This window comes from Cannabis sativa, chromosome 2 (assembly GCF_029168945.1).
Source record: "Cannabis sativa cultivar Pink pepper isolate KNU-18-1 chromosome 2, ASM2916894v1, whole genome shotgun sequence".
NCBI lineage: Eukaryota > Viridiplantae > Streptophyta > Magnoliopsida > Rosales > Cannabaceae > Cannabis > Cannabis sativa.
The window spans coordinates 67,852,399-67,867,782 of NC_083602.1; the positions used below are offsets into that span (position 1 = coordinate 67,852,399).

The window sequence follows — 15,384 nt, forward strand, 5'->3', positions numbered from 1 at the left end:
AAGAGGTATTGGCCATAGCTCTATACTCAGCTTCAGCTGAGGATCTAAAAACCACATGTTTCTTTTACTCTTCCAAGAAATCAAGGATTGTCCAAGGAAAATGCAAAAACCTGTAGTGGATCTTCTAGTATCGGGACATGCACCCCAATCCGCATCAGTATAGGCTTTAAGCTAAATTCCTGATGCAGCAGGGAAGAACAAACCCTGCCCAGGACGGTTTTTGACATATTGAAGGACCCTCTTTGTAGCCTTCATATGCCTAGCTTTGGGAGTAAACAAGAATTAGCTTAATTTGTTGACTGAAAAGGATATATCTGGCCTTGTAATAGTCAGATATTGCAGCTTCCCAATGGTTCTTCTATAGAGCTTAGGATGGCTCAATTTCAGGTTGGCCTCCATAGGTGTAGTCACTGGTTTGCATCCTAAATGTCCAAGATCTTCTAGCATTTGCAAAAGCATAATGTCTTTGAGATATGATGATGCCCTTGGGGGACCTAGCAACTTCCAATCCAAGAAAGTATTTTAGGTTGCCAAGATCTTTAAGTTAAAATTTGTTGTTCAATTGAGCTTTGAGAGCCTCCATTTCAACCAAACTGTTACCAGCCAATATAACATCATCCACATAGATAAGAAGGATGATGAACTTGTCTCCACTATGCCTCATAAACAATGAATGATCCGTAGCCGAATGATGGAAGCCTTCCTCAAGCAAAACACTAGAAAACTTAGCAAACCATTGCCTTGATGCTTGCTTTAGTCCATATAGAGATTTTTTTAGTTTGCATACAACATTTGGTGGAAGCTCCCTCTTAGGATTATACCCTGGAGGTAGAGTCATATACACCTCCACATTAAGATCTCCATGCAAGAAGGCATTATTAACATCAAGCTGATGTAAATACCATCTATTTATAGCTACAAGAACAAGCACAAGTTTCACAGTTACAAGCTTAGTAGCAGGTTCAAAAGTATCTGTGTAATCCACCCCTTCTTGTTGATTGTAACCCTTAGCCACGAGTCTTCATTTGAACCTCTCAATAGACCCATCAGCATTATTATTGATTTTGTAAACCCATCGACAACCAATAGCATGATGTTCTGAATGTAGGGAAACAATGATCCAAGTGTGATTTTTCTCAAGAGCATCAATCTCACAATCCATGGCATTATCCCAAACTGGTATGCCTCTGGCTTTACTAAAAAATTCAGTTTCATAATGACTAGAAATGGCCAAAACAATTGCTCGAAAAGTGGGAGACAACCTGCTATAATTTAGAACTTGAGAAATAGAATAAGGTGTGACTTTTGGGGATTCCTACAATATCTTGGCAGGGTTAGTTTGCTCTAAAAAACAATGATAATCTTGCAAATATGAGGGCTTATGTGATGTTCTAATGAGTCTGCTACTGTGCAGATTATTCCCAGGTATATCAACATTATTGGGGGCAGGAATGGGAACATTTTGGGATGTATATCAGAATTAATAGGAGAAGGTACAGAACTGTTAGGGGAATAATTTTTATGTTGTGATATATCAGTAGCAGAAACAGAAAAAAAAAATTGATGCTCAACAGTAAATGCATCAGGAGTGTGGAAGGGAAAAATAGTCTCATGAAAATGCACATCTCTAGAACAAAATATTATATTAGAATTAAGGTCAAGTAACTTATATGCTTTCATATCAATAGGATAACCAAGAAGGATACAAGGGGCTGCCCTTGGAGAAAATTTTGATCTGTTATTAGACAAGGTAGAGGCATAGGCCAAGCAACCAAAGGCTTTTAAATGAGTATAATTTGGAGGCTTGGATTTAAGAACCTGAAAAAGGAGAGATGCTCTTCAAATTGGGTGTAGGTGTTCTATTTTATGAGATGTGCAGCAGTAGAAACACACACATTTTAATACACAAGGGGGATACAAGATTGAAACAAGAGAGCACGAGCAACATTTAATAAATGTTGATGCTTTCTTTCAACCACAGAATTTTATTGGGGTCTATGAATGCAAGAATGATAATGCATGATGCCAAGACTATTGAACAACTCAACAAACTGCAATTTCTTAGCATTATCAGATCTAACAGCTTAAATAGTATTTTGATATTGGGTTTTAATGAGCTGAATGAAGTTAGGAATGGCAGTTTGTGCCTTAGCCTTAGTTTTGATAAAATTAACCCAAGTACATCTAGAATGGTCATCAACAATAGTGATGAAATATTTGTGTCCCCCAATAGTATGAGTATTAAAAGGTCCCTAAATATCTATGTGTATAAGATCAAAGCATTCTTTAGAAATATTATGATTAGAAACAAAAGGAAGCTTTCTTTGTTTGGTATAATGACAAATTGAGTAATGAAAGTTAGGACAAGATTGACCTTGAAATTGCAATTATTTATTCAATGAATGAGTTTTAATACAAGAGGGATGTCCCAATCTATAATGCCAAATTGTATCAATATTTATTTTGGAATCAGAAAACAAAGAAAAGATTTGGGGACTGATTTTCTCAGCAGGCTCCTCAAGGTAGAATAACTTCCCAAGTCTCCTAGCCATCCCAATCTGATGTGTCTTCAATGTGTCCTGAATAACACAATAGTCAGGATAAAAAAATGAAGACACAAGCTCTGGTTTCAAGCAAGGATGAAACAGATAATAAATTGAGATGGAAATCAGGGACATACAAGACATCTTTAAGGACAAGATCGGGTGAAATCACAATGGTTCCTAGGCAAGAAACCTTAACAGCATTTCCATTGGGTAAATTAACATAAGAAAACTTAGAATCGGCATAAGTATTTTGAAAAAGGGACAAATTGCGACACACATAGTGAGTAGCACTTGTGTCAAGAATCCATTTAGAGGAGGGTTTAGAAAGGATTTTACCAGAGAATTGTGAGACAGATGGCTGGTTGGTCTGTTCATTATTATGTTGTTCTGAGCCAGCATATTCATCAACCTTTGACATTGAGTAACTGTGGCCATAAAATCATGCTCCATCCCTTTGCACTACCTCATCATTATATTCATAATATACTCAATGGACAATATTCAATAGTAATATTGTGATATACTTCTTCTTCATTTTATATTTTTTTTAGGTTTTTTTTATTAATCTTTAATTTTATCATCTTACCAATTCTTATACAAAGAGCCACATACAATATAAGTAAATTTTTATTAATCGTAAGTTTTTTTATATTATTTTATTTTAATTTACGTAACCATCTTTTTGTATTATGAACTATTTTTTTCATGTTTTTTAATTATGATAACATTAACTCTATTTTTCATTACACTCCTAAGATTAATTATTAAAAGGTTCTAATTATCCACTTTCTTTTTATTTAAAAAAAAAAAAAATTTAATGAATCATTCAAGTTTTAAATATTTATAAATGCATTCATTTACTTAAAATCATATTTATATATACACATGAATTCATAAACTTAAAATTATTTTAACTAACAACAATATATTATTTATTAATTATATATATATTTATTATAATTAATTACATATTTATAAAATTTTCACACTATAATATAATCATTAATTAAACTATTTTTTTTAGATAAGTTGAGACATAAAGGAGTAACATAGTGGTCTAAAAATTGCTAGAATGTACTTTTTTTTTCCTCATTTTTCTTATTTTCTTTTTATAATCTTTGATTTTAATAAGGGTAAATACTATTTTGGACCCTGTGTTTTGCAAAAGTTACCGATTAGACCCTCTGTTTTGTTAAATGACAAAATGGACCCTATATTTTTCAAAATAGTAAAAATAGGACTTTGAGCTCAATTTTCAAAAATTTTATTTTTTAATATAACTAACTTTAAGATAATTTCTAACACGAACAGATACAGAAAATGTAACTAGTTTTTTCATAACATCTTTAGATCAGATTATTATTAAGTTTTATTTTGAACAAAAAATAAGTTCAGGGTCCTATTTGTACTATTTTAGAAAATACAGGATCTATTTTGTCATTTAACAAAACAGATGGTCCAATTTATAACTTTTGCAAAACGCAGGGTCCAAAATAATTTTTACCCTTTTAATAATAATAACAATTAACTATACCAATAAATATTTTTAAATACTACTATATTTTTTTTTGAAAAAAATATTAACTATCAAACTAATAATAAGAAAGAGAAATAATAATTAAAATATTCCAAAACTATAAATCTATAAATATATATACACTCTAAAATTACAATTTTCATAGTTATTGAATAAAATATCTTCAAAAAAATGTCTCTCATATTTTCAAAAAATGAAAATAAATAATAACTAAATAATAACTAAAATATCTTCTGTACTTTTTTTTTTAATATTCTTTACATATATATATTACTATTTTTTTAATATATAAAATACTTTCATTTTAAAAAATTATTGGTTGAATGAGCTTTAACCTAATGAATTAAATACTGGTTTGCAATTTATTTATTATATTAGTTATATTTTTACACAGTATGAGTATATATATATATACTAGGCGATTGTTACGTGTCAAGCCACGTAGTGTTAGTTTTATTTGATATTTTAGTTTTTTATTTTAATTAATAATTAAAATAGTATAATTATTTGAACGATTTGTTTTATAAAAATAAAATATGTGTCAGTATATTTAGTAAGTAAAACATAATTGTGTTATAATAATATATGTTATACGTACAGTCTCACATATCTTTATATATTAAAAGTGCATATCTAACGACATTTCTTGGTTTAACAGAATATACTTAAAAATAAAAGAATATTCTGTTAAATTTAACGATTAGGTTTGATCTCACGTTAACAAATAAACCCAATAATTAAACCCAAAAAATTAAACAATCTTTTAAATATAAATAATATATTTTTAAATTAAAAAAATCATCTTAGCCACATATCTCTCTAACAAACCTATCTTGAGAGAATATTAATAATTTTTTTTATTTATTTTTTAAAAAAGAAAAATCTTTATATATTAAAGTTAACCTCACGTTATCTAATGTTTTCTCTGGATAAGCATAGGAAGCAGAAATACCACTTCTATCTTTGTGTGATTGCAGATATATCACTTCTGTCATTGACCCACTTTTTAGCTTTATAAATGGAGATGTTCATATAATATTAACACTTAACAGAATATTTATAGATATAAACTTACATTATAATACTATGTTAAAAAAAGAACTAAATAGAATAATCTACTACTCCAATAATAAATTTATTTACAATTTTATAATTACACTAATATTATTTTTAATACATTATTAAATAATATTTCAAATATAGATATTTAATTTTTTCAAACAAAAAATTTGTAATATTTAAAAATAAAATACATTCAAAATCTTAAAAAGACCTAAATCTTAAATGAAACTAGCAATACGTGGCTCGACACGTACATTCATCTAGTATATATATATTTATCTATACATTTTATCTTTTCTAGGTAATTACAGAAGGGACAACTCATATACAGTCTCACATTTATATTATCTTTTCTAAATATTTTATCTATATTTTTCTTTTTTAAAAAATAAATAAAAAAAATTATTAATATTCTCTCAAAATAGGTTTGTTAGAGAGAGATGTGGGTAAGATGATTTTTTTAATTTAAAAAGAGATTATTAATATTTAAAAGATTGTTTAATTTTTTGGGTTTAATTATTGGGTTTATTTGTTAACGGGAGATAAAACGTAATCGTTAAATTTAACAGAATATTCTTTTATTTTTAAGTATATTCTGTTAAACCAAGAAATGCCGTTAGATAGGCACTTTTAATATATAAAGATACGAATTGTTGTAAATTATTTAGTATATGTTAAAAAAAAATGATATAGAGTAACAAAATAATATGTATATGTACTAAATATTTTCTTAATAATTCAAGTTTCTAATTCTAGGAGAAATATTTAAGTGATAAGTTTAAATTTTTATTTTTGATGATGTATATATGATTAAGGTACTATTATAGCCATTTTTAGATCTCAAATATGTGTTAATGAAAATATTTAAAATTTGGAATGAAATCTAAAATTAAGATTGAGATTTAGGAAAGACAATAGTACGACGACTACAAGCAGGGGCAGAGGTATATTGTAGCCAAGGGTGGCCCTGGCCCCCACGCTAAATGTATATGCACTATTTTTATCCGTAGTCTTCTTTGACTGTTAGTCAAACTAAAATTAAATATAAAATAATTTAAGAAAAAAATATTAAAACAAATAGTGTAAAATAGTTGCATATACATATATAATATACACATATATATCGTATTAGTATCTATAGATAAATACGTAATGATATGGTAAATATTAAAAACCTTAATATCAAATAAAAAGTTAATTAAGAACAATTTTAATACTATGATCATGTGCAAATTAAATTTTTTTGATTTTATAATTTTGACAACTATTTTTAACTTACTATAGAAGTTGGTAAAAATAGAAAAAAAAAATAAGTTTATTTTTTGAAATTATTACATAGAAAATATAAATTGACATTTTATTTACAAAAATACCTCCATAAGGTAAAGACAACATTTGTACTTTTTATGTGATTTTAATTACTAAAATACCACTTACACTATCATCACTTACACAATCAGACGATGGTTGTAGGGTGGTTGTTGCGTGGTTGCACCAGACGAATCAGATGATGGTTGCAGGGTGGTTGCTAGGTGGTTGGCCGAAGGTTGCATCAGACGAAAATTTCTGAGTGGTTGCTGGGTGCTTGGCTGAAGGTTGCATCAGACGAAATAACTATTAGCAAAATATTTAGGCAACTGTAATGCAACTGTTGTGAAACATTAAAAATCAAAATAGTGTTTCCACGTACGTAACTCTATCTACATGTCTCTTAATGATTTAATATGAATAAATTCACCATTAGAAATTTGGAAAACAACAAAAATATACTAGGATAAACATTTTACTATAGTATTGATGTAATTTTTTTTATTGTACTTGAGTTGGATTGTTTGGGAACTCTAGTTTAACTTTTTGAGAATTGCCTTTCATGGATCTAAAAATTTAAGTCAGGACATTAGTTTTATGCAAATTAAATTGGATTTCCAGTTAAATTTTAGTTTCGTAGTAGTTTTTCTACACAATTTTTATGAATTCGAAGCAGCTTCTGTTGTGATTGATTCTGGTCGTCTTCTCAAGTGAAGTAACCGGAATTAATGGTGGTTCTCTTTCTCATTGAATTTTCGTTTTGGTTGCGTTGGGTTGTTGCGTAGTTACACGATGGTTGCACGATAATTGCCCAAGAAGCATGGATCCTGAGTTGAAGGTGTGTGTAAGTGGTATTTGTGTAATTTTTTTTTATTTGGCTGTATATTTGTTTATTTGGCCAGCTGAAAGTATTTTTGTAATATTGTTACTTTTTTTGGTTAAAACTGAAAAAAGCCTCTTTTTTTCTTGTATATAAAATAGTAATTCTTATTCTTATACTTATAATTTCTACAATTACCACAAATCAATTTTTCTCAATCATGAATATAGTAAAGACTAGACTTTACAACAAGATAAAATATAAAATTTTAAGTAAATTTTTGCTATAGTCTATACTAAAAATAAATTCTTAAAAGAATTTGTAAAAGATTCATTTATAGACGTTCTTGATATAAAAAAGAGACGCTTATATTTTAATTTTAAGTATTAATTAATAATATTTTTCAAAATTTTGTTACTTAAATTTTAATATAGTTTTGGCCACCCCTGATGATTGATCCTGGCTCCGCCCCTCACTACAAGTGAAATACGGTGATGACAATGTGTAAAATATTGTGATCACAATAGGTGAGATACGATGAGACAATAGGTGAGACGATGATGACAACGGGGGAGATACGATGATAACAACATGAACTACAATAATAGCATCAATTTTATATAATCACGATATAAAAAAATGCAAAAAAAGGTGTTTACTTAAATAATAATAATAATAACACATTAACATTTTTACGCAAACTACTTATTTATTTATTTAAAAAAGAAAAACAATTTTAAATAGGAGAATTGCTTCATATACTATTTTTAATTTTTTTTTTTCATTTTTACGGTTTGGGTTGCTATGGAGGAAGCTATGTGTATTTAGATTGTTTTATTGATTGCTGAGTTGCTATAAGTATTACCGTAAAACTGTAAAAAAAAATACTTTAAAATGTAAAAATAAAAAAATCCTTTTAAAATTCTACTATACATTAATAGTATAAATTTTAAACTTCTTAATAAATAAAAAAAAATAAATAAATTTTTAATAAATAAAATTATCAATAATAATAATTTAATATGAAATTTTATGCTATAATAAATAAAATTATTAATAATACTATGTAATTAGATAGTATAATTTATTATTATTATTATATATTACAATTATTTTTAAGTTATTATTTATTATATTGATATATATAATACTAAAAAAATTAAAATAACTGCACGCGTATATTACCTAGTTTCCATAAGAAAATTGTGAATTGTAGAGAATAATAATTTGGTAAATTTATATAAACTATAAATTAAATTAAAGATACAGACAAATATAGTAAATTCAGTTTTAAATTAGGTATTTATTCGAAAAATGACATTTTTCTAATTTGTCTCCATTTTCTTATTGGGCCATAATTCTTATGTTTAGGGCTCAATATAAAGGTAGCCCATTTAAACACTGAAAAAAGCAGTAACTGTAAGAAATGAAGAAACCAGAGCTTTCCATCCCCATTCCAACTACCATTCCATTCTTCGATCAGAAAATATACAACCCAAAACGTCGATCAACTAAGAGAATAAGAGCTAGAAACAGAGATTCAAATATGGGTTTCTTCATTAACCAAAGCTTTATTGTTTTACTCTCAATTTCACTCCTAATTGTATCCCCTTCACCAGTTTTAGCCTCAGAAAACGCCGTCGTTTCTGACAGCACCACGGCCTATGAATTCATCAATAGCTTCGGCTTTCCCACTGGAATTCTTCCCATAGGTGTGGTGGGTTACGATTATGATCCCTCTACTGGAAAATTCGCTGCCTATTTTGATGGCACCTGTAGCTTTTCTGTCGAAGGATCGTATCAGTTGAAATATAAATCCGCCATTAATGGTTATATTTCAATGGGAGAGCTCACGAGATTAGAGGGTGTTAGCGTAAAGTTGTTTTGGTTTTGGATTGATATCGTGGAAGTCAAACGAGTCGGCGATGATCTCGAATTCTCGGTGGGCATAGCCGGAGCGGGTTTCCCAGTTGATAATTTTGTAGAGAGCCCTCAATGTGGGTGTGGATTAGACTGCATGAATTTTAAATTAAGGAAGCTTAAGACGAATGTTACTCTTTCTTCTTATTGAAACATTACTTGCTATAATGTAATTGGAAATTTGTGAAGTTTTATTAAATCTATGTGTTCGATTACTTTTTCCAATTTTTTGTGTACTTGCTGTATTGTTCTTGGTGATTGTTTAATACTTCATTGTGCTATCAAAATGAATTTACTTGATACCTATAGACCTATGTATCTTAATATAGATATGACTAGGATTTTGGTGGACTGGCATTTATGTTGTTCTAGATCTTGTTGTTGTCCTTTTTCTTGTTGAAACTTAATTTCAGGCTTTTAACTATGTGTTTATGTTTGTGACTAAGCTGTCTGTAGCTACATGTAAATATAGCATAAGATGGTATGTACATTGCTGTTTACATCTTCTGTAAGGATAATAAGAATGAAGATTAGGAGTATATTAACTATATGCCTTTGAAAATGAATGGACTTAACTTTGCACCATTGCATAAGGGTTTGTTATCTCTGTTTCTTGCAGCTTGGGTTAGAAAATATGTGATGAGAAATGTTAAGTACTGCAGGTTTCAAATGTGTGTATCTGTAAAAATGGTATTAGGCATTTTAGATATGCTCATTTAAGTAGTCTTATCGTAGAGCTTTTTGATATTTTCATAGTATTCATCGTACCGTTGTTACTGGGTAGACTATACTATAATGACATTCCGTTTGATATTTAGATTATTACGAGAGATCAAATCGTTGAGCTTACTGGCTATTCTTTGACATAATGTTTTGTTGGTTTTTTAACGACTGCAAGAAATTTATATTGATCATCTTCTTGACATTTTAAACTTCTCAAATATAGTAATATATATGAATCCTTGGTGTTGCTTTTTTTTTTTTTGGCTTTTATTTTTTAAAATGTTATATATATATATATATACTAGCAAAAAAAGTTACGTGCGAGACACGTATACTAAATTTTATGCTAGTTTTTTTCTACGTTATTACAAAGTGATACAATTAAAAATTAAAAAATATATATTATTAGTTATTAGGTTCAACCTCATTACTGTGTGTGTTCATTTTTAAGGAAAAAAAATATATTTATGAAATAATAATTTGTTGCAACGCGTGTACAGGCAAAATTCGGAAAATATAACATTTATTAGTAGAGTATTGATAATTTTAACAGTAAATTAACTGATTATATATTTTTTTGTCTGCTAACATTAAGCTTTTGATTTTTCAGTAGTGAACTCTTATTTGTCCGCTTTTTAAATTTTTCTAACACTCTCATTTTATTCTTCCAACTTTTTGTAGTTAGAGTGATGTCTTTAATTGTTGTATATAGTGTAGTCATTTATTCACTTGTTTTCAAATAAAATAATAGATATACAAAATAAAAAATATAATTAAGCTCATATTAAAATCAATCTCACATTTCAATATAGTGAAAGGTTTTTAAATTGATCCATTCTCACTTAATAATTGTGACAAACCTAACGAATAATAATATTATGTTACCTGATAACAAAATAGGAATCCACCAAACAACATTTCAAAATTTATTCCAAGTATAATTATATAAATCTATTACTCATTGAAGTCTATTAGAAACTCTAAAAAGCTCACAATACGAAATTTCACATCAAAAATTTAAAAAATGATCAACATTGTAGCAAGAATGATAATACAATAACCAAAATTGCCTAGTCATATACAGTCTTAAAACTTAAAAGAGTGGCATAATTCATTCAAGTTTCGACTAAGTGTTTCTGAGTTTGAGTTATAATATATTGTGTCCTGTGTTTATGTCCAAATATTGTGTGTGTCTGGCTAATCTAGTGAAGAAGATTGAAGTTTTGATTCTCAATAAATAGAATGAATATAAGTGTATACTTTGTAGTAGGTCATTATTGTGTCATTTTTAAGTTAATGTGTTAACTTGAAAATAATTCATTTAATAAACAGAATAGAGGAGTCAATCTAAAAATATTTTTCTACCTTAATAAGTAGAGCTATAGAAAACAAACTCGGTAACTTTTTGAGCGTTAAAAAATTGTAAATGGTTATAAATTCAGAGTAAGTATAACTTTTTACAGTAATATATTGCATTTAATATTTACTTTTAATTTGCAACACCATTATTTAGATTAATTAAATATACATAAAAATAATTTTAAATAATAACTAACAATATTTTTTCTTCAATTAATTATTGTATCAAATAACTATTAATTTTTAATATTATTTTATTAGATATATATATGGGTTTTTCTTTTTTCTTTTTTTGTTTTTTTGAAATGGATGATAATATGTTTTAAACAAGATTAAGATGTAAATGTTGATGGTGCGATTACGATCTTTCTGTCTGAAGGATCGATGGTTTGGGGCTAGGTGTAGCTCGCGATGGTGTGTGTACATTAATTCACATATTATTGTTAAAATGATTTTATATTGAATGGAATTTTAATTAAGTAACAAAAACCCATAAATTTCTCATAAACTATTTATTTTTATTAATAAACTATTTTATTTTTAATATAAATAAAAAGTCACCCATGAATTTCTCATAAACCAAGAATTCTGTTATATAGGCACACTTTATATAGAATAGATATATAAAGTAATATGAGAGCAAGATTGGATCCAATATTCTCTCATTAGCGGTGGGCAATGAAATGCCACCAACTACCGTCAATGATACCATAAAAATCTCAAGTAATATGCTTGTTCTTTATCACAACGACAACACTTCTTTGAACCTCCTGATAAAAAATGTCTTCCACAACATCCATCAATACTAAAAAAAATGTGTCTATTATGATGAATCGAGCTATATTAACATCAAAGAATTCTTTCGTTGATGAAATTAATTCGATGTTAATTGCAAGGTTCCCGGCAGAAGCACATCACTATTACAGTAGAGATGAGGCTATAGAAAGCACCGAGCAATCAGTTATGGAAGATTTTCTAAACACTCTAACATCAAACGACCTTCCTCCACATGAATTGCAGTTTAAGAGAAATTGTCCTATAATGTTGCTTAGAAACATTAATCCTTCGAATGGGTTATGCAATGGAACCTGTTTGATTTGTCGAGCATTCGAATTAATTGTGATAGATGCTAAAATTGTTGTAGGACACCACATAGGAAAAAGAGTCCTCATACCAAGAATACCATTCTTACCAAATGTGGATGAAAATAGCAGCTTCCCATTTAAACGAACACAATTCCTTATAAAATTGAGTATTTTTATGACAATAAACAAATCCCAAGGCCAAACGTTGGATTATGTTGGAGTTTATTTGCCACAATTTGTTTTTTCACACAGTCAATTATATGTAGCTTTGTCAAGGACAAAAACATCGTCTACATTGTGTGTTAATTCGACTTGTGACCACTGAACATCACGATAAGAATTACACCAAAAACATAGTCTACAGGGAGTTATTAGAATTATCAAGTATAAACTAATTTCAACCGATAACTCACAAACGTACTTTTATTTTTGTCTTTTCTTGGATAATGCGTTACAATAAAATTGTGCTCATCACGCAAATTAGTGAGGAGATTTATTGTTGAGACAATTTAAGTTATAATATTGTATTTCTCTTTGCTAATAATTATCTAAATGAACATTAGTTTTCTATAGAGTGTTCCACATACTTCTCTTTCATCATCGTTCCCTTTCAGCTTCATATTACAATATAATTAATGATGTTTTGCTTTTCTTACTTAATAAATTTGTAAAATAATAGATTCTTTTGCTATAAACTATTCGACCAACTACTATAACATTTGAATTACATTTCACTTTATTTTTTAAAATAACAGTTTATATGATAATTAATTGTGATTATACAGATCAATATATAAATAATGAACACACTACATTATTCCTCTATATGATTCGTTATATATAACAGTGTGATAAATGTGAAATATAAAACGTAACTTCTGTCATCATATAGATTAGTTGGATATGTGTTTTGTAAAACAAATTATACAGTATTCATTTGTTACATAATCAAACGTTATATATCCACATTCTCAGGTTATAATGAAACGTGCAACCTTCTCAACCACCAACAAACCTATCCAATAACTAACTAGCATGATAAACATTTTTATTAATAAATTTTAATATGAGCTTAATTATATTTTTCATTTTGTACATCTAATGTATTATTTAAGAACATGTGAATAAATGACTACACTATATACATCAATTAAGGACATAACTCCAACTGCAGAAAGTTAGAAAATTGAAATGAGAGTGTTAGAAAAAACTGAAAAGCAAACAAGTACAAATTCTTATGTTAGCCGACAAAAAGATATACAAGTAATGACAGCGGAGTCGTGTAGATCAGATGCTTGTCACGTGTGTGCACAAATAAGAATGAAAAGAAATAGACAATAAGATTTGTTATAGAGGTTCTGCCCGCTTGTGATAGCAGGTAATGTCCTACTCCCCTTTTAGTTATATTATACCGAGGGAATTAGGTCTGCTATAGTACCCTTAAGATTACAATATATGAATCAATGTTTGGTAGAACTCAAGTGTTGGATAGCCTAGGGTGTTCGACAGCCTAGGGTGTTGGATAGCCTTTGGTGTTAGACAGCCTAGGTAGGCGTGTGAGAGAGAATTTGTTAGACACTTAGAGTTAAAGATCATGTTTCTAGCTTAGAGGCAACTTAGACAACTTAGGTTTTCAGTCAGAGGTTAAGGCCTTCACATAGGAAGCCTTAAACCCTAAGTTTATAATTCAAATCCCTTGAAAATCGTATAGTTAGTTACATATTTACAAAAGACCAAAATTCATTTGATTCTAGATGTTATTCAGCTATTCTGTTGGGCTTGGAGCCCAATTTGCAGTCCATCTTTGTTGTCCATGTGCAAGAGTGTCCAGTGAGGCCTATAGAGCATCCCTTGGCTGGCCAGGCCCCTGTGGTGGCCAGGTAAGCTGGCCATGGTAATGTCTTAGGGTTGGCTGGCCACCTGAGAGAGGGAGCTGGTTTGTCACTTGATCCATATTTGAGTGACGGGGTTTTCGTTTGCTCGGGTGCTGACTTGGCCTTCCTTTTAGTGAGCCAACTACCACGTGGCACAGGGTATGTCCACATAAGCATGCCACATCATGAGGACAAAAATTAGGATAACATATATTTAGGTTTTTAAAATAATTTTAATTAACTAACTATGAGATAAGATAAATGTGCATTTAGGTTAGTTTAAAATAATATTATAAAATACTTTTAAAAATAAGTTATAACTACTTATAACTAGACTTTAGGGAAAATAGTTAATTTATTATATAATAATATAAATATAAATAACTACCCTAGTTATTCAAAATAAATAATTATTCATCAAATATTATAAGTTTATAATAAATTTTCAAAAAATATTATTCTAATATATTTTTAAAATATATCACCAATTACTTTTCAAAAAATATTACTTTTATGTGGATGTATATCATTTTTATAAAATATAATTTTAAAATAAAATAAAATAAATTTTTATTTGAAAAAAAAATAATAAATATATACCAAAAATAATAAAACTACTTTTTTGAAAAAAAAAATTATTTTAACATGTTAAAATAAAAGGATAATGCACATATCAAAATATCCCATATTTTTAGTTTTATTTTTTTTAATTAATAATTTAATTATTAAAATAAATAAAATAATATATATACACGCATATACATATATATACGAATGGGGCCGACCTTTTGGCTGTTAATGGTGGTGGCAGGACTGGTGGTCATCGACCACCTTGGTCAACTGGGGAAGGAGTCGGTGGTTCACCGGTGGTGATGGAAGAGCTCACGAAACCGAGCTCCGTTCGTGGCTCCAACGAGTCAAAGAACCCGACTGCTCCTCCAAGGAGCTTCGATGGCCAAGGACCACCATGGTCCTCCTTACTGCTCATTGACATCGACCTTGGGCCCTTCAAGGCCAGTCAACACAACCTACTCTGGCCACAGAATCGTTGGGTCCCTTTGGTGGCCTTTGGTTCAACCCGAACCCAAGTTCAGTTTCTCCTACTTTTGTCCACATGCATAGGCTACATGGGTCACATGCACACATGAAA

The 15,384-nt window shown here is 29.0% G+C and overlaps 1 protein-coding gene across 1 annotated transcript; it reads left to right on the forward strand.

Moving 5' to 3' along the window:
• The first annotated feature begins 8,677 nt into the window (after nucleotides 1-8,677).
• Nucleotides 8,678-9,418, forward strand: LOC115712079 (uncharacterized). The gene has a single exon (XM_030640306.2). The coding sequence runs from the start codon at nucleotides 8,700-8,702 to the stop codon at nucleotides 9,342-9,344; it is 645 nt and encodes a 214-aa protein (XP_030496166.2). The 5' UTR covers nucleotides 8,678-8,699; the 3' UTR covers nucleotides 9,345-9,418.
• The last annotated feature ends 5,966 nt before the right edge of the window (nucleotides 9,419-15,384 follow it).